Raw genomic sequence first — 24,642 nt, forward strand, 5'->3', positions numbered from 1 at the left:
CAAAAACTTGGGTTGAACGTAAGCGCGATGTATATACGTGCGACTCGACCGGCTTCACGTATAATAAAATAATATTTAACCAACATAATTTACATTATTGGAAAAACAAAAACGTAAATCCGCATTTGACCAGAGCCAAGTCTTTCCAAACAAGATTCAGTGTTAATGTTTGGGCAGGTGTGATTGGGAGACACCTCATCGGTCCACACTACTTGCCGAGAAACCTCAACGGGGACAAATACTTACATTTTTTACAAAATGATCTCCCACAATTATTGGCTGATATACCCATATTTAATGAAGGGCTCGTCTTCATCGTCTTCCAGAATGACGGGTGTCCTGCACACTATCGGGTCGCCGTTAGAGAATTTCTGGACAATACTTTTCCCAATTCGTGGATCGGAAGAGCACGTCCCATTGCATGGCCTCCACGGTCCCCTGATTTAACCCCTCTCGATTTTTACGTATGGGGACGTGCAAAAAAACTCGTGTACGAGGTGGAAATTGACAATCTAGACCACTTAATTCAAAGAATCAATGCCGCTTTTCTAACCGTCAGAGAAGAGATGCGACTTCGCCTTACGACAGTAGAAATGCGACGGCGATGTAGGGCATGTATAAGAGCCAGGGGAGCGCAGTTTCAAATAAATACATAAAATTTAAAAAATATTTTTTTTTACTTTATTTTCCTTTAAAGTCATGAATTGTGGCAAGTTATTCGGCTTTGTGTTACACATCTGGAGATGTTTTTAAAACTACCTGAATATCTTGATAGATTTTAGTTTTTTTTTTTGCGTCAAGTTAAAGTTACCTTTCATAACTTTTTTTGCTACTTGTATTAACTTTTTGAGCTCAAAACGAATTATTTCGGTATTATTTGTACTTGATATTGATTTTTTTAGTTTCAGGATACATTACAGACTAAATACAAATGTAAAAAAAACGTGAAAAATATGCTGAAAAAATTTAAAGATGCCAAAAGGCATAATTTTTTGAAAATCCTGAAAATAACACAAAATCAATGATATAAAAAAACCCGAGACTTTTAGAACACAAGTTTATTAAGAAAATATGCTCTATCTGAGCCTATCTATATGCCCACCAAGTTTGGCTAACCCTCCGCCAAACACTCTGTATAGTCCAATTGGGGTTTAAAGGTCAATATCGGGTTTTTCTTGTCAATTCCGAGAAAATATTCCATCAATGGTATTTTAATACATCACTCATAATTTATTTGTATTTAACATATTCAATTATTCTTATTGCTGGTTTCAAAACAACATTAAAAATAAGGACAACCACATCTTGCACAACACATACAATAAGAAAAGACAATATTATTTAAATTCAAATACTCACAGTAGCACATAGGGATCAACAAAAGAACATGGGGATTATCAAACGTTTAATAAAAGTTATCGCTCTGTTGTTACAAAAATAATAACAAGCTACAAGTTATTCACCAAACGATGAGATATAGCCATCTATATAGCATCTGTCCGATCCATTGCCCTACATAAACTTTAAACGTTGCCGTAGACATTTTTTCCTGTATGGGTCTTGGTATAATATTATAAAGTTTCGGTGCTAAATATTTGAAATGACGCTGACCAATGCTTTTTTTGTTTTATGTGTGCGATAAAGTATCAAGAATAATTTTTTTTCCTATATATATTCATACTTAAATTGAAACAGTAAAGTTCCCTCATGTCCATTATTTTTGTTTCCTTATAAAGTAAATTGGTTGGAAATAGTCGATTTGTTTCAAATATAATTTTTAGTATCCATTTTTGAATTATGGTTAATTGCTGTAAGTGGTAATCCCGGACACCACCCCACCCGATCAATCCATAAGTCAAATGAGATTGAACCAACGGATAGTATATTATGGTAAGGTTCTTGATCCCATTTAAGATGTTGGTCTTATGATGTTGGTACAATAATACCCAAATATTTTATGGATGGTTATGCAGGAATTGACAACGATTGACTAATTTCTAAAGCACCTATTTGGGGAAGATTTCTGGTGTAAGAAGTAAAACTAATATATTTTGTTTTTTGTCCATTTAATGTTAGTTTTCTTTTCTTAAACCAATCTGCAATTAATTGAAAATCATTTTCGGCTGTTTGTTTTAGGGCTTGCCAGGTCCCTCCTGTGTAAACAACAACTGTGTCGTCGGCCAAACTTATAATTCTTCCCACAGTTCTTATAGAAAAAGACTATTTATATATATAATAAATAAAAGTGGTCCCATTACAGTGCCTTGGGGTACTCCACATTTGATATCTCTCATTTCGCTATAAATGTTGTTAACTTTTACCACTTGTTTCCTCCCTATCAAATAACTTTCGATAATTTTATTGGCTACCCCCGAATAACGCAACTTCTTAATTTTTTTAAAAGTATTGAGTAATTAACCGTGTCAAATGCTTTTGTTATGTCTACAAATATACCTAAGATTGGTTTATTTGCATCCAATGCGTCATAGAGCTGTTCCGTTAATTTAATAATGGCATCCTCGGTTGACGTCTTCTCCCGAAACCCACATTGGTTTGGGGAAAAGATCTTATATTTTTTTTAAAGTTATTTACTGTTTGTTTCAAAATCATTTGAATTATCTTGGATACATTCGAAATAAGGGAAACTGGTCTAAAATTATTTACATTATCCAAAGATCCCGATTTATGAAGTGGTATAACAGTGCCCATTTTTAGAACATCCGGAAAAACACCTGTACCAAAGCATAAATTTGTTATTAGACATAAAGGCTGTGAAATATATTTGGAAAATTTTGAGATTTAATATCTGGAAATTTTTGGGAAATATATTTGGAAAAGTCCCTGATTGAAGATTGTCATGCCCTGGTGCTTTATTATTTTTTAGTTGGTGTATAGTTTTTTCAACTTCTTGCTGATCGGTCAAAAACAGAAAGATAGACTTCCTCAAATGTACCCTCAACTAAACTCTTTTGACAACTAGGATGTCTAAATGGTATGCTATGAAATTGGGAGACAACATAAATAGAACATATATGAAATACTCATTAAAAGCAGTTTAACTTATGAAGCAGAGAGGTCGAAAATAATAAATATCGAAGAAAACTTGAAGCGACTGAAACGGATGTTTTTAGAAGATCATTGGGTATATCAAGAAATGACGACGTCCGACAACGAATGAGACTAGAAGGTTCGGTAATGACAGACATAGAGCAAAAACAGCTGATATAGAGCATAGAGCAAAAACAACGGACATGTCTAAAGGATGGAAGTAATAAGACTGCCCAAAATTACCATGAAATGGGTACCACCAAATCACAGAAAACGAGGAAGATCGAAGAAAACATATGGAATATGTTGCTATACATAAGGTACAATAGTAAACCGCGAGGTTCTCCCGTTACTGATCGCACATTTTTCAAGTAAAATTTCTCTTATAGTTTTTGTTTTATTGTGTCGTTCGTTGCCTGGGGTACTGCTGAGAGACCTAAAATATGACCATTTGTGAAGAAACGGATCAACAAGGAATACCTTATGTAACTTAAGTTTGCCGAAAGAGCCAAGACTGAGTTGTTGTTGAAACGCCCGAGAGATTAAAAGAAGGATTGGAGAAGTTTAGAGAGTTAATTAGAGACGAAAATGGTTTAAGTATACAACTAAACCGCGACAAATTCCTACTAAAATTCAAATCAATTCATTCGTTTCAATCAAATGTGATGCAGGACAAGCCTTTAAAATGATATAAAAATTCTACAAATTTAAAGTAAAATACCCGAAATGTTGGGCATTGAACATCACCCCCGAGGAAGTCAGACACGTTTTCGATAGTGAAGTTTTCATGATCTTACCTTCCAGAAGCTTAACTGGTAGAAGGAATATGATAATTAATGTAGAAAGCAAATGGAAATCAAAAGAAGTAACACTAGAAGATATGTTTAGATCGATAATGGTATCGATAGAAATAGCCATGATGGAGCCAAAAACCCAAGTCGGTGGCGTCAATGTAATCCTGAATATGGAAGGGTGATCCCTTAATCATGTTTATCAATTTTCACCCACCATGGCTAATTTAATATTCCATTGGGTCTAGGAATGTGCTCCGGTGAGATTACGAGGGATCCACGTGATAAATCAGCCGTTTATTTTTAACATGCTTTAGACATTATTTAAGCCGTTTCTAGGTAAATATCTTAAGAGGTTATTTTTTCACGGAACCGATTTTAAGTCGCTCTGCAATAAAATCGGCGAGAAAAGTCTCCCACCGAAATACGGAGGTACCGCCGAAGCTCCCGATTATCCAGGATCGATATTTTCAGAAATGTTGTTTTATTACCAAAACGATTTTTAAGTACATCAAACCTACGGGTACATCATAGAAAAAAAGGAAAAAGGTCTGATGTCGTCCACAAACGATGCTATGAGTCAATCTTAACAAATTCTGGTTTATTACGGATATATTTAAGTGAAATATTACACATGTTTAAAAATAATTGATGTGATCTCGATACTAACCACCTATACTTATAATAAGGAATTTTTTTATTAATAAAAAACTTATATAAAATATTCCTTTATCCCATAAGTGTTCTGTTCTAAGTGAGTCCTGGTGTTCATTTCTCTGTATTATGGTTTGCCTTCCTCTAACATGCGTCTCTCGATCATTAATTGCTGTGTTCCTGTGGATGTTTTGAGGTTTCTTGGATCTAGGATGTCGTGTGTACCAGATCATCTAATGAGAGTTGCTCTTTGGATAGTCTTGTGTTTATGTCTAGTTGGTAGTCGGAACTATTTTAGGATGTGAGATTTAGATGTTGATGCGTTCTGACTTCATTCTATTTCTGACTAATCTATGGTAGCTACCTATAGAGAATTGATTTGCGACTGACACATTCTCAACAGTATGCTTTTTATTACATAGGATATAATCAATCTCATTTCTTGTAGATTCATCGGGGCTATAGACCATTTCCATCAAATGCACAAAATTACCTGAAATGCCTGACAGACATAAAAAATTATTTCCAATGCCTGGAAATATGAAGAAATATATTCAATGCCGTGAATATTATTATTGTATATTATTATTGTGAATACAATTAGTCCAAAAGCCTGAAAAAAATTTTCTTTAATGTTCTTGAAAGGCACAAAATTAAGTAAAATACGAAAAAATGTAGCCAATGCTTGAAAAACTTAAAAATTGTTAGTAATGCCTGGACTGCTTAAAGAAATGACGGAAATATTTCAATGGGTTCCTTCTAAAAAAAGTTGCTATAAACATGGGTCCGGAAATGCACACTTTTCAAGATACAGGGTGATAAATTTTTTTTTAATAATATTTTTTTATTAATACTAAAAAAAATATTTACTCGATTCTTTTGAAATTTGGCAGTATTACTTGTTGTATTAAGAGACTAACTTAACCCTAATTAAATTAAAATTATAAGGTCCAGTAGAGTCCCGGGGGACATCTTAGCAAATATTATTGGCAAAAAAATTTACGCCACTGCTTTTTTTCAACTTTAATATTTGTTTTTTGATTAAGTATTTAAAAATACAACTTTTTCGCCTTTTGTATTTTTTTCGATTCTCACTTCGTTTTATTGCATGCCACTGGACAAAATTGGTTTATTAATTTTTGGTAAAAAATTCACAGATGCCTTGGAAAAAAAATCATTCCTGCATGGAAGTTTGACATTGACAAGCGTCAGTTCTCCTAGAAAATAATTTTTTATTTAATTTTCTTGATGAAATTTCTCTAAAAAGTTTTTATCTCGGTTTTTGTGATGGAAAATCACAGTTTTGGGGAAATGACAGACATGCATGTAATGTATGCACGTGCTTACAGTAATTGTTATGCAACGCCTGTATGCAAAAGCGTTTCCCCAATGGCAACTTTCAGATAGTAAGACCTTTGAAAGCGTAGACCGTAGATTGCGGGAAAGTGGTAAATTTTCTTATTTATTTTTCGTGGTGTTTTTGACAATAAAGTTACTTAGGAAGTTTTGCCATTCCCACCAATGATAAAGGCCGGCCGAGGTTCGTTAGAACGCCTGAGTTTGAGGAGGCAGTTTTACGTGCCGTGGAACAAAATCCGGTGTAAGTACCAGGACTATAGCAGCTCGATTAGGGGATAATCATTCCAACAGCACTGTGTGGGTTCTCTCCGCAGCAGGTTCTCTCCGAACAACTTTTGTATCCGTATCAACGTGTGCAAGTATTACTACCAAGAGATTTTCTGCCCCGTTTGCAGTTTTGCCAATGGTATTTCGCAATACCAATTAATATAAAGTATAAATAATAATAAAAGTTAATATTTTACGGACGAAGCTGGATTTCGGCGTGATGGTATTGTTAATTTTCATAATACTCATGTAGGGAGTGACGAAAATCCCCATGCTTACGTACAATGTCGCCACCAAGAGCAATTTTCTTTAAATGTGTGTGTGGTGTTAATTGGGCCATTTTTTTACCCTTAAGATTAAACGGCGAATCATACTTAGAATTTCTTCGACAAGAATTGCCCGTCCTGCTGGAAGAAGTTCCTCTAAATGTATTAAAAATGTTCCTCTCATTTTAGTATAGCGGTTAGAACTCATCTCAATAACACCTTTGGGGAAAATTGGGTTGGAAGAGGTGGACCAATTTAATGGCCACCTAGCTTCCTTAACTTAAATCCAACAGATTTTTATTTATGGGCACACTTTAAAAGTTTGGTTTATGCTAGTCCCATACAAACAATAGAAGAGTGAACAAATAAAATTGTAAATGCTTACGAAGAAGTGAGAAATAGACCTCGAATTTTAGCTCGAGCGCGTCGTTTAATGACTAATGATGGTGGACATTTCCAACATTTGTTGTAGTTGTTGTTGCAATAAAAAGCTCCTAGAAATGTTTTTGATTTTTTGTCTTCCAAGGCACCTGTGATTTTTTAACCAAAAATTAATAAACAGCAGTTTTGTCCAGTGGCTTGCAATGTTCAGAGTTCGTCCTCCGTTGAGTGCGAATCACCTGCACTTAACGTCGAAGTGTTCTCTGAAACAGTTCCGCTGTACCGAGTGCACCAGTGCGACCGACCCCGCTGTCCTTCTACCCGACGACCGAGTCTGCCATGGCTCACAACCTAGATGAAAATTCTTCCTTCCTGTTAGAGGACGACGAGGATTTCTCGGAGTTTTGTAATTCGGACGAGGAAGATGAGACACCACAAGACGAGACCGAACGTAAAGCGGATCTGGCCATTTTGCAAACCACCCCGACGAATCAGGAGGAGTTAACTTACTTCTACGAAGTCCTAATGAGAAGCGTGAAGAGGAAACACGAGCAGGAGATGAACGCCCTCCGCCGGATCTTCCACTCGACGACCAGGGCACTCAAGAGCCGGATAAAGGCTCTTGAGTCCGCTTAATAACTATTTCTGTATATGAGGAGCAAACTAGGTAGACTACCCAGGTTACCCGATTTAGGAGCGTTCTTATTTAATTAATCCATTCTATTCTGAGAAACTGACTTACTTGTTTTAAAAAACGAAAAGGAATACGAAAAAAACCCAAGAGCTCCAAAAGTTAAAATGATATTTTTAACAATTCTTAGTCATGATTTAACCTAAAATTGATCCCATTACAAGCCAAATTTATCCCAAAAAAATCAACAAATTCCCGAAACCAAAAAACGGGCCCAAATATGGTAAAAAAAAGAAAATTAAAATAAACCTGGAATAAATAAATGTTAAGAAGAACAACACATCACCATATACGATGCTAATATAGTTACATACGTATAAAAGCGATCTCGAGAATCCCCGGTCTTCAGACAAAACAGTGCTCTCTAGGCACGAATAAATACACATTTTTGTCTCCCTGTTAAGCAGTCCTCTTTTCAATCATCACTACAAAAACAAAAATGATTTCTTACTTTACAATTCTTCTTTTAATCGTGATACTTTTCATTGTTATGGGGGCGGTGGTGCTCGAGCACTTATTAAACAAACCGACCAAAACGTCCGCCATGGAAGAGGGTTTAAAAGAACCTCCCAAACCGATGAAGTTTCCCATTATTGGACATCTTCACTTGATGGCAGGGTACGAAGTGCCTTACCAAGCCTTCACTTCATTGGGGAAGAAGTTCGGGGGTATAGTGAAGCTCCAACTGGGTAATGTTCACTGTGTGGTGGTGAACGAGCAGAAGAATATTAGGGAAGCGTTGATCACCAAGGGACACCATTTCGATTCCAGACCGAACTTCGAGAGGTACCAGAGGCTGTTTTCGGGAAACAAGGAAAATTGTAAGTAGTTGTAGAGTTTTCGACGCTTTATTTTAAAATCGATCTTAGGATAAGTTGAACTCTTTTATTGCCGCTTTATGATGGTATTTACAATTCTTTTTGGGTACAATCATTGACTTTTTTTATTGGATTATTACGGTTTAAAAAGCCCAGGGAAGAAAATTATGGTACAAAACGCCAAATTTTACGTTTTTCGGTCAAATTTTCAACAAAAATAGTTTTGAGTCAAGGATTCGAGCTCAGATGCCCGAAACACGTGAAAAATCATTTCCGATGCCTGGTAGAAATTGATCCCAAAAGTCTGGAAGACCTTTTTTAAAAAAAATAATTGTCTAAAATACTTTAAATTTAATAGACGAACTGCCTGGAAACCATTAAAAAATTCGTCATATTAGTCTAATTCCTGGAATAAAATTGCTCTAAGAGCCTCAGAAATATTCAAACTAAATTATTTCTAAAACCTGGAAAAATTATGGCAAAAAAAGTTATGGCTATTTGTAGAACGAAAACCAATAACATTTTGTTAAGCGATATTGAGCTCAAACGGTTTATTTTCATGTCAGGTATCCTACATTAACCTATGTCCAATTAATTACGGGACACCCTGTAGAATAAAAATGGCTTCCAAAGCCTTGAATATAACATTTTTTCCCGAAAACTTGAAAGCTTTAAAAAATTATGGCTAATTTTATGGAAAACGTGCAAAATGACATGGAAAATCTGAAAAAATTGATGAAAAAAGGTTGAAATCAAAAATAAAATATTTTCAAAGTCTTACTCTAAATGCCCGAAAAATATAAAAAATTCCTCAGAAAGTGTGAAAAATTCGAAAAATTTATTAAAAGTCCTAAAATAAAAGTAAAAAGTCACCAGAAACCTGAAAACATAAAACAATGTGTCAAATGCATGGAAATAATACAAAATATAAAAACACAACAAATTATTTTCATTTCATTGAAATTTCTGGAATAAAATATAAAAATTCTCTAAAAGGACTAATCTAATATCTGGGCTCAATTAAAAATTACTACAAAAGCCTAAATTAGATAGAAAATATAACATATATGCCTGGAAAACATGAATTAAATTCTCATTTAAATTTCTATAATAAAATGACAAATTATTTCATTACAACAATTATTTAAGTCCCTGGAAGAGATATGAAACGACGCCGACGCCAAATACATGGAATAAAAACGAAAAATGGTTTCAAAAGCTGGAATGTATTTTTTTTTCCAAAACCTGAAAAATATAAAAAAATCTGGCTGAAAATCTGAAAAACTTGATGAAGAGTCGGTCAAAAATCATTTCCAAAATCCTAATCTAAATGCCTGGAAAACATAGAAAATGGCTTAGAGGGTGTGAAAAATATGAAAAATCAATTTAAATTTCATAAAAGAAATGACATTAAACTCCTGGAAAATAGGAAAGGAAGCCTGAAATTATAATTGAAATGTATAGATTAAAATAAAAAATTAATTGTTAATTTATTTCTACCACTAAATTTATTTCTAGAGTAAAATTTAAAATTGAAATACCTGGAAGACAAAAAATTTTGTCTAATATCTGAAATAAAATGAAAAATAGCTACCAAGGCCTGGAATGTAACATTTTTTTTCAGAAAACCTGGATACAAAGAATTATAGAAAATCGAAATTTTAATCTAAATAAATGTGTGAAAAATTTGAAAAATTAACTAAAAGTTCTAAAATAAAATTAAAATCGTCACCTGAAAACATAAAACTATAATAATAATATAGAGAATAGCTAAAAAATTCAAAAAATATGTTCAAATAATGTTCAATTCTAAATAAAAAAAAAATTATGAAATTCCTGGAAATTATTCAGAGCCTGAAATACTAATTAAAAATTCTAGAATAAAATAAAGACTTACGTCAAATGACTGGATTATGTTAGAAATTACTTCAAATGCCTGAAATCGATAAAAAATATAAGTTAAATGCTTGGAAAACATAAGTGAAATTCTCATTCAAATTTCTATAATAAAGCGAAAAATTATTTCAAGTGTCATAAAACGACGCCGAATACCTGGAATAAAAATAACTACAGAAGCCTGGAACGAAACTTTTGTTTTTTCAAAAGTTGGAAGATATAAAAGATTATGGCTGGAAATCTGAAAAACCAAAATATTAATCGAAATGGCTGAAAAACATAGAAAATGAGTAAACCTATTCTTGGAAAATGGCAAAAGTTTGATTTCCGAATAAAATTTAAAAAAAAAATTATTTTCAAAACCTGGAAAATTATGGTAAAAAAGCTGTGGCAAATACTGGGAAAAATTGAAAAATGATGGAGCAAAGTCTGAAAATACAAAAACAAAAATTTTTTTTAAATAAAATTTAAAATTTAAATCCCTGGAAGACCAAAAATTACGTAAAAAATGCCTTTAAAAGCTTCAAGCGTATACGACTTGGAAAACATAATGATGCGAAAAGTGTAAAAAACTTGATGAAAGGTGCCTGAAAAATCGGAAAAAAAATGATAACTAAACGCTTATTCTAAATACCTGAAAAACAAAAAAAAATGCCATAGACAATGTGAAAATTATTGAAAATTAATTAAAATTCCTGGAATAAAAGGAAAAACGTCCCCAAAATCCTGAAAACCATAAAAAATTATTTTTAAATCATGGATAAAAGAAATCACATCAAGATTCTGGAAAATATACAAAATGATTCAGAAAGCCTGAAATCCTAATCGAAATTCCTAGAATAAAATAAATCGTTATTTAACGTAAAAAATTACATGTACTTACTAAATAGCTGGAAAATATTCAAAATGAAAAATCTGAAAAATTAATTCATATTTTCCTAAAGGCCTGAAAAATAATTCATAAGGCCTGAAAAACTTTTTTTAATTGAAATTTCTAGAAAAAAATAAAGAAATATTTAATTTCTTAAAATCGTTGATTTATTGAAAATTGCTACAAGTGCCTGAAAGAGATAAAAAATTATGCCAAACGTCTGGAAAACATCAAAAATTGCTTAAGAATAGTAAAGAATCAGCTCAAATCCTTGCAGGATAAGATGAAGGATTACTTAAGGTACCTGAAACACGTAAGACATTATTTTCAACATCTTAGGCTAAGTGCCTGGAAAATCCACAAAATGACTTAAAATGTGTTAAAAACATGAAAAATTAATTTCAAATCTTGGAAAAAAATTATGTCAAATGCCTGGAAAATATACAAAATGTTTCAAAAAAATTGAAAAATTTGAAATAATGTTTAAAAAATTATTTCTAGCATCTGAAAGAGGTATAAAACAACGTTGAATGTCTGGAATACAATGAAATATGGCTGCCCGGAACGTATTTTTTTTTCCAAAAACTTGGAAAATATAAAACATAATGGCAAATTTTACCAAGTTGTTGGTAATACCTCTCTTTAATTCAATACGCCAAATTCATTAATTAGATTGATGGTTATATAAAAATTATTTTGTTTGGATGTTGGATTGATTTCTATTATGTCCATCCAGTTTACCTACGTATGGATAAGATTAAGATCTTCAAATCTTTGCACAAAGTCTTGAAAATGACACCTAAAGTCTGAAAAACTTGATGAAAAGTGCCTGAAAAACCGAAAAACGTTATTTTGAAAATCATATTTAAATACCTGGAAAACGAAAAATTCCTAGACTAAAATAAAAAATTAATTAAACTCCTGGGATGACGAAAAATTACGTCGAATGCCTGAAATAAAGTAACAAATGACAAGGAAGCAATGCCTAAAAAAATTATAAAAATAACGTTTTAAAACCTAAGTTAAACTAAAGGCGTGGAAAAAATACAAAATCGCTTAGAGGCTGAAAAATTAATTTAAATTCCAACATCATCAAAAACCTGAAAACCATGAGAAATTATGCCAAAAGCCTGGAAGAGATACGAAATGGCTTAGAGACTCTGAAAAACATGAAAAATTATTTTCAAATCCTGAATAAAAAAAATGCATGAAAATTTCTAGAATAAAATAAAATCTGAATTAAATTCTTGGAAGACAAAAAATTACGACGAATGGCTGGAAAGTATACATAAAGTTTCAGAAAATTAATTCAATTCATGGAATAAAATTTAAAACGTCCTCAATAGCCTAAAAACCATAAAAAACAAATGTTTTCAAATCCTGGATAATAAATGTATGTCAACAATGCCTGGAAAATATACAAAAGGTTTCAGAAAAATGGATAATAATTTCATATCCTTGACGTATGTGCAACAAATAATATTAACAAAATAAATAGTAAAGCCTAAAAATATGAAAAATTAATTTAAATTCCAATCGTAAAACGAATAATTATCTAAAATTCATGAAAAACACAAACAAAGACGACAAATGCCTGGAATAAAAAGAAAGAAAATGTCCTGAAAGACTTTTAAGAATGACGTCAAATAGCAGATATTGCAAATTCAATACATGCAAATAAGGTCAAATGGTTGGACTACCTGAAAAACATAAAAAGTGACTCTAAGTCAAATACTCTTAAAATCAAATTACTCAATAGAATATTCCTGATACATTTTGTGACATAAAAAAAATCTGATAAAGAATGTTTAGGGTCGAAATGGGCCTTTTCAGGAAGGTTTTCTGGCGTATATTATATGTATAATCAATAAATCCAGTTATGGTCCTTAAAATGTCGAATTATAGATAAAAATCTTATTTTAGAGGAGGATGTTACAAGTTGTAGATGTTTCTGTTCTAAATAAAATAGCTACAGCATCTAAAAACATACCAGAGATTTACAGGGTAAGTCATTAAGATTGCATGAAAATTTAAGGGCGTATTCCTTGGGTCAAAATATTCAAAAAACCTATAAACCTAATTCCGAAAATACTTGACCATATGAAATTAGGTATAGGGAGGTTTTCTAAGATTCTAAATTTAAAATTTTTTGATAGTTTTGGTGTAACTGATAGAGAGCGCCACGTATTACATTTTGAGTTTTTAAATACAATAATGGAAACAACCATTTTTTATTTATTCAATTTAATTCTTATAAAAGCAAATGTTTTTACAAAAGGGAAAAGTGATTAACATGACGTAAAATACAAACTAGGAGTAGAGGTTATAAAATTTTTTGAAAAGTTTGCCTTTCAAGTTCAATACAAGCACCTACCTTAGGAACCATTGATTGCCGCACTCGTGCAAAAATGCTTGTTGCGCAACTTGCGACTATCCTGTTTCTCAACTCTTCAACAGTTTTAATTAGAGTAGTATAATCTAATTGTTTTAGGTAACATCAGCAAAAAAAGTCTAATGAGTTTAAATCAAAAAAAATAAAAGTAAAGTAATAGTTTTAATAAAAAATTAAGTTGAATGCCTGAAATAAAGTAAATAATTACGTGTAAAAAAAGCGCCTACAAAATTATGAATATAACGTTCTAAAACCTTAAACTAAAGGCTTGGAAGAAATACAAAATCGCCTGAGAAGTTATGCGAAAAGCTAATGTTAAAAAAATTACATGAAATTTCCGGAAAACTCATTGAAATTTATAGAATAAAATAAAAAATTCTTGGAAGACAAAATATTACGACGAATGCCTGAAAATTTAATTCCTGGAAAATTCGACTTCTAGAATACAATTTAAAACGTTCCCAATAGCGTGAAAACCACAAAAAACTATTTTCAAATCCTGGATAATAAATTTATGTCAAAAATGCTTGGAAAATATACAAAAGGTTTCAGAACTGGAATAAAATGAAATGAATTTGAAGTCACTGGAAAGCAAATAAAAAGACACTCAACGCCTGGAACAAAATGGATAATTTTTATTTCATATTCTTAAAGTATGTACAACAAAGAATATAAACAAAACAAGTAGTAAAGCATGAAAATATGAAAAATTAATTCAAATTCCAAGCGTAAAACGAATAATTATCTGAAATCCGTGGAAAAAACAAACAAAAGCGACAAATGCCTTAAATAAAAAGAAAAATTCCTGGAAAATCTTTAAGAATGACATCAAATGGTTGGGATAAAATTAAAAAAAATTCCGACTGCCTGGAAAACATAAAAAGTGACTCTAAGTCAAGTACTAAAATTAAATTACTCAATAGAACATTCCCGAGATGTTTTATGACATAAAAAGAATCTGATAAAGAATGTTTAAGATCGAAATGGGCCTCTTTGGGAGAGGGTTTTTGGCGTATATTATAGGTATAATCAATAAATCCCGTTATGGTCCTTGGGTAAAAATATTCAAAAAACTTATTATAAACCTATGTCCAAATATGCTTCCCTGCGGAGATACAGGACGGTAAAATTTTAATTTCATTTTTAATTTTTCTTAATAATTTGAAAGTAAACGAGAATAGCCATATGACGGTTTTCTAAGGTGCAAAATTTAAATTTTTTGATAGGTTTGGTGTCACTTATAAAGGGCGCCACGTATTACATTTTGAGTTTTTAAATACAACCATTTTATTTATTCAATTTAATTCTTATAAAATCAAAGGTTTTTACAAAAGAAAAAAGTGATTAACATGACGTAAAACACAAACTAGGAGTAGAGGTTATAAAATTTGTTAAAAAATTTGCCCTTCAACTTCAATATAAGCACCTACCTTACGAACCATTGATTGCCGCACTCGTTTAAAAATGCTTCTTGCGAAACTTGCGCAACCTCTTTCTTAACTCTTCAACATTTTCAATTTTAGTAGTATAACCTAATTGTTTTATATTATACTAAGAGGAAAAAGTCTAATAAGTTTAAATCAGGAGATCGCGGAGGCTACGGTTGTGGACCTCTGCGGCCTATCTAAATATTCTTAAGCAATTAAGCTAAAGTATGATGGAGCACCATCGTGCATAAAGTAAATTTGATATCTTAGCTCAATAGAGACTTCTAATAATGCAGGCAGTTTCTCCTCGAGAAAATGTCGATAAACTTCTCCAGTTATTCGTTCTGGCAAAAAAAATGGACCAATCAAATTATCTCCAATAATTCCCACCTATACATTAACTGAAAGTTGTTGCTGGTGCCGACTTTCAATAATTCCATGCGGATTTCTCATGTCCAGATGTGATTATTGTGAAAATTCATAATTACGTTTTTGAGCAAGTTGCTTCAGTTGTGAAAAGTATTCTTACCACGAACTGAGGATTTTCTCCTATTTTTTGTCGTAACCATGCGAGTCTTTGAGGAAAATCACCTCGTAAAAGTGCTTGCACTCGCTGTAAATGATACGGATACAAGAGTTTCCTCTTCACTATTCTGGAGATTGTCAATTGATTAATATTTAGTATCGTAGCAATTTTTTTGTACTTGTTGTAAGGTCTTCCTCAATTTGATTTAAAACTGCCTCTTCCACAGTTGCACCTGTACGAGGTCGTTCATTGTTAGTGGTCAATTTCTTGAAACTCCCATTTTTACCGAGTCGCTGATGGAGGCGAATAAACATTTGACTATGTGAAATAGCACGTATCGGGAATCTTTCTTCGTAAATTTTCTCTGTTAGTCTAACTCATTTTATTCACATTATAGAAAAGTACCTGTGAACTTCAAGATAGGTATGGGTCACCTACTAGCATTTAACAAACTAATATGTTATTTACTTGAAATTATTACAATATTCGTTTTCGAGAAAATTAGAAAAATCTTTGTTTATCTTAATTTGTTCAGATAGAAAACAAAAACATGAAAATATCAGTTTTTATTTCAATAAGTGTTTAAAATGGTGCCCGTTAGGGTTTGCCAAATCTACAATTCATTTATAATTGAAAACGAAACTACCAACATAAACAATAATTCAAAATAATCATACATTACTCTCAAAGAGATTTAAGTATATGACCAAAGGGGGGAAAAAAGTAAACTCAAAGTCCAAGTCTCATAAATCAACGTCTATTAAAAGTTACGTGTTTCGCCGCATTAGGGCCTCATCAGACCTAATGATTGTTTGGCCAAAAACGGGCAACATTTTGAACACTTATTGAAATAAAAACGAAGATATTTTTACGTTTTTGTTTTCTATTTGAACAAATTAAGATAAACAAAGATTTTTCTAATTTTCTCGAAAACGAATCGAGCTATTTAAAAAAATCAAACGTCAAAATAAAAGATTTCGAAAGACCTTTTAAATAAGCTATTACTCGATATCCCTTGCCATTTAAAATTTTTAAGGGGATGACCCTGGGGGCAGAGGGTGAAGTAATTTTAGGTTAGAAAGTTGTCCCCCTTGACAAACCTTTTGACGTATTTCGGCGTTTTTTTTTTAAACAGTGGTTTTCGATAAATCCGTGGTGGAAAGTTTTCAAATGAACACCCTGTATGTAGGTTTAGAGGAAGTTTTTTTATGGATGTTTTGACCCAAGGAATACGCCTTTAAATTTTCTTGCAATATTAATGACTTTACCTGTATATATAATACTGCATCGATATAATTGAATTTTTTCAGCATTCTTGCATCAAAATGGTTTTGCTTTAAAAGTGAAATACTTAGACCTTCCGGCCTCATCTTTACCAAATAACATCTGGTATTTCACTAGAAATCCGGTTAAAAAGAAATTAGAAAATTTTCAATAGTGACGGGAAACTGACTTTTCGTCACTAAAGGCTACTTAGGTCAATAGTGCCTGTAATTATAATTTTTATATTATGGCATGGTCCAGTAACAAACTCCATTAATACCCGAATGATTAATGGAAAATGTGTGCTGGATCATAAAAAAATGCTTATCTTAATTAACCTAACGAAACTTTATTTCAGCGTTGGCATTTTGCGATTGGTCGAACACCCAAAAGATCCGTCGGGATATGCTGAAAGCCCACACGTTCCCCAGGGCTTTTACCAACAAATACCTAACGTTAGATACCCTGATAGCCAGAGAAACTAGGGATTTAGTACAGAAATTAGGCGATAATCCGTCAGCTAAACTGAAACCACTATTATTGGCCAAATGTGCCAATATATTCTTAAACCATTTCTGCTCGGAGAATTTCGATTCACAAAGCGGCGAGTTCGCGAAAATGGTGCAGAATTTCGACGAGGTGTTTTACGAAGTGAACCAGGGGTACGCGGCCGATTTTTTGCCGTTTCTATTGCGGTTTCAGCAGAAAAACTTACGGGTGAGTCACTTTGTTTTATTTTTATTTATTTTTTTGCATCAGACGGGTTTCCTGTCTGCACCTGCTTACCAAACGTAGGATTTACAATTTAGATTTTAAATGACGTTAAGTATCTATAAAAATAGGAAATTTATACAGTTATGTATAGAATGGGAGTTTTTTCTATGCAGAGAATGATTTGCAGTGAGAAATATGGGGATTTATTCATAAATTACTGGGTAGTTAAAGAATTTAGAAATATAAGATATTTCGGCTTAGACCTGAAGTTTTGTTGATTGATTGAACCGTTTAAAAATTATTAAAAAAGTGAAAAAATTGTATTTTATTTTTGTTATTTATCAACAAAAGGTTTTGGCCAGCGCCAATTACAAAATAATTATTTATTTATTATTACATGCTAATAGCTACAAACCCAATACAAAGCAGGCTAAAGAAAAACAGAACTTAAAACTAAGAAAATATATAATAATTCATATAAATCCACTGACATACCATGTCCACTGCGCCGCAAAACATACTTAAATTAGAATTATCACATAATAAGACCGCATGATAAGAGCATACATATGTATACATACATATATATAGATGCATCAAAGAGTGAAAAAGGCAATGGAGCTGCAATATACATCCCTGATTTAGACATTCAATACCAATTTAAAATTGACAAAAATTGTAGCATATTTACTTCTGAGACAATTGCCATTAGAAAGGGCACTTAAACTTGCCTTACAAGACAGTAACAAAAACTTTTTTTTTGTTTCGATTAAAGCTGAATGGAAAATTTGAACATTTTTAAAAATCGGCCTGTTCAAAAAAATATATTTTTCCTCGCGTAAATAAGTAGAAAAAAAAGAAAAATATAATTTTCATAAAAATTATGCGTGTTAGAGATTTTGGACAATTTATGAAATGTTAATTAAAAAAATATACAATTTTTTCAAATGTTCCTTTCAGACATAACATGAAACAGATTGTTCACATTTGTCCAAAAAACAAATAAAAATAATGCAATTTTTTTTGTTTTGATAGAAGCTGGATATAAAAATTAATACAAAAAGAAAAAAACATACATATATTTAAATACTTAAAAATATAAAATTCAGGTCACAAATCAAAGGGTTAAAAAAAAACACCTTTAAGTCACATTTCACTTAAAAAAACATTTTTTTAATTCAAATTCAAAAGTTCGTTCGACTTCCTAAACGCGACATTTTTTTGAAATCAAATTAAAAAAAAAACACACACTAAATTTCCCAATTACAACATATATTTTTTTTAATGTAGAGAATGAACGTGCTAACCCAAGAAATAAGAGAATTCATCCATAACCAAGTAATCAAAGACAAATTCGAGACGTTTAATCCAGACGTAGAACCAAAAGACTATCTGGAAAGCTTGATAGGCCACGTGAAACGAGAACAACAAAAAAACAAAGAACAACCAGCCTTGGATTGGGAAATGGCCTTGTTTGCCCTTGAAGACATCATAGGTAAGTCTTAAAAATCATTATGTCTCTTAAAATACTTACTGGTTTTCTTACCCAGGTGGTCATTCAGCAGTTGGGAACTTCCTAATGAAACTCTTCGGATACCTGGTGACCGAACAGGACGTACAAAAGAAAATCCAGCAAGAGATCGAGCAAGCTGTAGGTTCAGAGAGGGATATCAGCATATGTGACAGAAATCAGCTGGTTTATACTGAAGCTGTTATCTATGAAGCTATCAGGTTAATAGCTTCGCCTATTGTCCCTAGGGTGGCCAATCAGAGTAGTTCGATTAATGGTAAGTAATAATAAAATAAGTGATCTTAAAATAAATTGAAAAGCAAAAGGCAACTGAGAGGGACACAGATGTGAAAAGAATGGGGGCGGAAGGGGTGAAAAGGGAGCAAAATTTACTTCCTGAATCATAAATTTGTTTAAAAATGGTATCAATTGCCTTAGTTGGATCTAACATGGCCTTTGGAGTCAAAAAGGATTTTGATCTTTTGGGAATATACCTGCGCTAAACCATACTTATAAGACGTTACAGATTAAATAATTTTAATAATTATTATAGAATCATAGAGGTTGTTTTGTAACAAAGGCAGGTACAAGGGCACATGCGAATTTTATAAGATTTAATATAAAATTCTAGTAAACTGTAAGACCTATATGGAAGATTATATAAGGATGAGATGGTCGGACAAAATTAATACATTTTAAATAACTGCTTAATTTTGTATCTACTTTTATATTGTGTAGACAATGAAAATCAAAATAAATAAAATATTGTTTGAACTTGATCTAGTTTAAAAAATCTTTGCAAAATTTACTGTTAAGGTAATTTATTTATTAATTTAATTGGATTTTTTTTAAATATTTTTTATAGAATTTATTAAAAAATTTATAAAAAAGAAAAATTATTAGGCCAATTTTCAAAAATTTTGTTAAAAATGCTTATGAGTTTTTTTTTTTAAAAATATGTAATTTTGTAATTTTTTGTTGTAATGAGGAAATTTCTAGTGAATCTATAGAATTTTTGTTAAAAAATAGGTATGTTTTTTTTCAGAAAAATTTATTTTCCATATTTTGCTATAAATGTATGGTTAGATAATTAGATAATTTTTAATTTATATAATAATAATTAATTTTTCGACATATATGACAATTGACGTTTTAACTAAACACAAAATAAAAAATATTTTATTTATTTAGACATGTCTTTCAAAAAAAGTCTCTTGAATTATTAATAATAATATTAATAAAAAAGTTTATTTAGCATAATAGCTACATACATAACAATAATTATAATTATAATATAAAGCAGTACTAAAGATGCCTTAATTTGTAAATAAAGCCTCGTCAGTAAAAAGGACATATTTTGGAAATTAAGGTTCTTCTGTACACCGGTCAAGAAACCACTGGCAAAAATTCACGCGGGGCATAAAATCATTGGGTCCTAATGATTGCACCTCTTGCAGGTGGTAGGGCCGAAGAAGCTGTTCATTAACAACGTTCCATACCCTACTGAGCAATGAGCAAATACATTTTTTTCAAATTTTTAACCATTTCTAATCATTTTTATCATTCATAAATTTTGAAAAACCATCTTATCAAAAAAAAAATGTATAGTACCCTAAAAATGTGTGTATAACAAAATTGTGATATGTCAAAGGGTAACTAAAATAACTCCACTGCAAGTATGGACTACTTCTTCAAAATTGTGATAATTTAAGAGTTTGCAAGTATAAGTAACTGTAAAAAGCCATAAATAAGGATCTGGAACTGATATTTGATTGGATATGTTTTAATAATTTATGTCTAAATGCGTCTAAATCTATACGGTCTGTTTATTTGGTAAAAAACAAAAATTACTGAATATTGTTCTAAATATTATTAATGTAATGGCGAGAAAATTGTAATCAAAGTAGCATTAAACATTTGAGGGTAATCTTGACCCTCAAATGTTTAATAAACATTTACAATGATGCAGATTATATTATGAGGAAATACTCGAAAAAATAGGTTGTATATGTAGAATAAGTAAATATCTAACATCATATACAAAACATCTGCTGTATAATAACCCCACTTGGAATTCTTTTTGAAGTTGTTATAAAATTTGCAGAACTACAAAATTCAAGACTTTCAAAAGATTCAATACACAGCTATGAGAACAATTCTGAACAGTGATAGATATACATCGATAGACAATGTGTTCAATGTTTTAAATATGTTTTCTGTTAAACAAAAGATTTTATTTAATATTTTTACGCTTGTTTTTAAAATTAAAAATAATTTGTTTTCAAGTTAAGTATTTAAAGATATACATAGCTATAACACTAGAAATAGAAACGATTTAATCTGATGGAAAAACGTAAAACCAATAAATTATGACCCTTTTACGCTAAAAAGAGCTCATACGTTTTTTGTAACATTTATTTTCTATCAAAAAAAATCCTTCCTAACGCCCAATTTTCCCGCAAAAATAAGAAAATTTATAGTCTAGTAAAAAAAAAATTTTCTGTATGAGATTTTCATTGTAAGAAAATGTAATTTCTATAACAATGTATGTATTGGAAATTTTAAAAAAAATTCGTATTTTTTATTTTATTTTCCATATATTTTAAAGAAAACCTTCCAGAGAGTGTCCTCGATTTCATACTAGAAACTCTTTCTTTTGAAACGTAAATCAAGACAGTAAAACCAAAAACATATATTTTTCAATAAGAAGGTGTGTCTTTTAGGAAAATCTCTGTGAGAGTCACTTAAATTTAAAAAAAAAACATAAGCTCGATTTTTCATACATATTTCATACCTACAGAAAAATGTAAAACCAATCAATTTTATAACTCAATATTACAGAAGGATCTTTATGAATTTAATAATTTGCCTCATATTTTAAAGAATTGTAGTAGTTTAAGTATTTAAAAAAAAATCAATACAAAAATACCTATGTATTAAATTATCAGTAATTATATATTATTTATTTATTTTGTTAAATTACGACAAATATACTGAAATTTTTGTTCCAAACATTGAAAAACCCCAAAACAGTTTTTTCCACAATTATTTTGATTCGTCTTGCACAAACATTGGCAATTTACTAAAAACCTCTAACCACAAATAAGTAATTGCCTCAAAATTGTATTTTTTCTGTTAAACTCCCTTTAATGACAAAACTCTTCCAAAAAATATTGCTTTAATTTAAGACAACTTTCTCTAACCTTCCCTTCTTATATAATCCTTTACAAATCGGATTAAATTGCGCAGGTGTCTTCAGACCCAATGACAAAACGCACCTTCGTACTATTTAAGGGAATCATTAAGAATTTAATCTGTAGCCTTAAATATTATTTTCAAAAAATCTCAATTCAAAATAGTTTTAAAAATATGTAAAAACGGTAATAAAATTTGCGTTGTAAATGGTTTTTGTTCTTATCTAAATAAGGCATTTGATACCATTGGAAAATTTGCATAGTCCACTGAAAATTATAGAATGATTTTTTTAACTAGAAAACAAACTGCAAAAATGCTTTTGCAAAATATATTCATAAACCAAGTGACTTTGATCAGCGAAACTTAACCGACCTTATGAATTTTAACATTTTTCACAAAAATATTCAGTGGCCCATAAAAAATCCCTCAATTCCCTTGGACTATTGGATTTTACTTAAAAATTCCTAAAAATGCAATAAACTCCCTAAATAACCCTCCCTTTCTACTGTTCCAGGCTACAGAATCGAAAAAGGCACAGTTCTATTCCTGAACAACTACGACCTAAGCATGTCAGAAGACCTCTGGACTTCTCCAGAGAAATTCATGCCAGAAAGGTTCATCAAAAACGGAGCTTTATTCAAACCAGAACACTTCCTACCGTTCGGTGGTGGCAGGAGGAGTTGTATGGGTTACAAACTGGTCCAGCTGGTCTCTTTTGGTATTTTAGCCGCCACTATGCAAAACTTCACCTTGAAACCTGTCGAGGGTGAATGTTATAAGGTTCCAGTGGGTTCCTTGGCTTTGGATAGGGAAGGGTTCAAAATTAGGTTTGAACGTAGGTAATATTGATAAAATTGATGCCAAAATTACTTGTATAGACATGAATGTGTGTTTTTGTATGTTTTAAGTTATAAGGATTTTTGTACAGTATTTATAACAAGAGATCGGTACCAGGTTTGTTAATTATAGTAAAAAAGAACTGATTGATGATAATTATTATTATTAAATTTCTCTTAGTAAGTAATTTGGAACTCTGAGCATTATACAGGTATAAAATAAAATAAAAATTTGGCTGTATGCTCATAATAAGTAGGATAGTAAAAAAAGGGTGCGATGAAGAGAAAATTAAATAAAAATTGTAAACTGATAAGTGTTTTATTTTATTATAGCATATAAGATGGAGAGGTTATATTTTATTGCATTTACCACTGTTTCTCCAGATGGTTTAACGATTTTTTATGTAATAATTGATGTTTTATTAATTTTAATTATTTTTTTTATTTATTTTTTAACATACTTGGGTCAGAGTATCCTATTTTTTGTGGGTAAAAAATTTCAAAGTCAAAAAACTTTGTTTATATAATTTATAATTAAATGAATGGTGAAAAAAAATCGTTACAATAAAATGTAGCCACACCCTTGGTATTCCCCATCATTACCACTCTAATAACAGATTAACGCCCATAAGTAGTGCTTCTGTGAAAACAGATTATAATTGTTAAATATAATCTCCAACAGGTATTTAACTTCTTTTGAATTTATCAAATTTATAGTATGAAAGCTATTATCCTTCTTAAGTTATATTTATACAACTATTTTCACAATTATTGGTATTATAGAAGGTTCTGACCGGGATTAAGAGGATTAAATAATTTATTTAGGTAGAAGAGATTAAAGTTCTTTTGTCTTTTAAAAAACAGAAGAGAGAGAGAGTCAACATTAATCACTCTATGCATATTACTTGTAAACTTTGTGGTTGAGTCAAATTGCAATTTATCTTAAAAAGTAAAACCTTGGTATTTATTTATTTATAAACGAAGCTTTCTAACAGACAGAGATAGTTGCCCAATTACAAGAAAGCGCAATATGTAACAAAAGAAAAAAAATATGCTAGTAAACCAGTCCAAAAAACCTTTCTGCAAATAATGGTATCTTTGGGACCCACCTCCATTGATCCGAATGCCACTTAACTGACATAGATGGACATAAGTCCGAAAGTAATTAAGATATTTTCAAATCGTCTTAAACATACACTGGGTCAATGGTTCGACTTCAATTTAGGATACAAAACGTCTTCCTAAGTTGGGAATTCCTAGACTTATCCTAAGTTTTCGGGACACACCTCTTTGGATCTGAATGTCTCTTATTTGACATTGGCAGACATTTTGTCTCATAAGTCCCGGAGATCTAAAGATATTTCAAAGCGGTTTTTAGCTTCTTCTTGCATAATGTCTAAGGATTCATTTAAGGCACAAAACGTCTTCCTAAATTGGGAATTCCTAGACTTATCCTGAGTCTTTGAGAGTCACCTCCATGGAATCCATTGTGTCTTAACTAGTAGTAGTAGTAGTAAGGGTGGGGGAGCTAGAGCTCGGCAAGTAGGCCTGAGCAGTCCCTTTTCGCCAACCCCAGAATCACTCTTTGTTTCACAAATCACAAATCACTTTTTGTTTCAGAAGTTCTAGAGTTCTTGGGATATTACAAAGTGGTCTTTAAGTTCTACTAGCATAATATCTGAGGATTCAATAAAGGTACAAAACGTCTTCCTAAGTTGGAATATTCCTGGACTTATC

The 24,642-nt window shown here is 31.3% G+C and overlaps 1 protein-coding gene and 1 pseudogene across 1 annotated transcript; both read left to right on the forward strand.

Annotated features, from left to right (window-relative positions):
* The first annotated feature begins 3,297 nt into the window (after positions 1 to 3,297).
* LOC126750062 (retinaldehyde-binding protein 1-like) lies at positions 3,298 to 4,345 on the forward strand (annotated as a pseudogene).
* Positions 4,346 to 6,028: 1,683 nt separating this feature from the next.
* On the forward strand, positions 6,029 to 23,219 carry LOC126748654 (cytochrome P450 307a1-like). Its single transcript, XM_050458030.1, has 5 exons — positions 6,029 to 8,278; positions 17,009 to 17,367; positions 18,655 to 18,859; positions 18,915 to 19,151; positions 22,584 to 23,219. The coding sequence occupies exons 1-5, from the start codon at positions 7,897 to 7,899 to the stop codon at positions 22,910 to 22,912; spliced, it is 1,512 nt and encodes a 503-aa protein (XP_050313987.1). The 5' UTR covers positions 6,029 to 7,896; the 3' UTR covers positions 22,913 to 23,219.
* The last annotated feature ends 1,423 nt before the right edge of the window (positions 23,220 to 24,642 follow it).

The sequence above is a fragment of the Anthonomus grandis genome, chromosome 2 (assembly GCF_022605725.1).
Source record: "Anthonomus grandis grandis chromosome 2, icAntGran1.3, whole genome shotgun sequence".
In the NCBI taxonomy this organism is placed as follows: domain Eukaryota; kingdom Metazoa; phylum Arthropoda; class Insecta; order Coleoptera; family Curculionidae; genus Anthonomus; species Anthonomus grandis.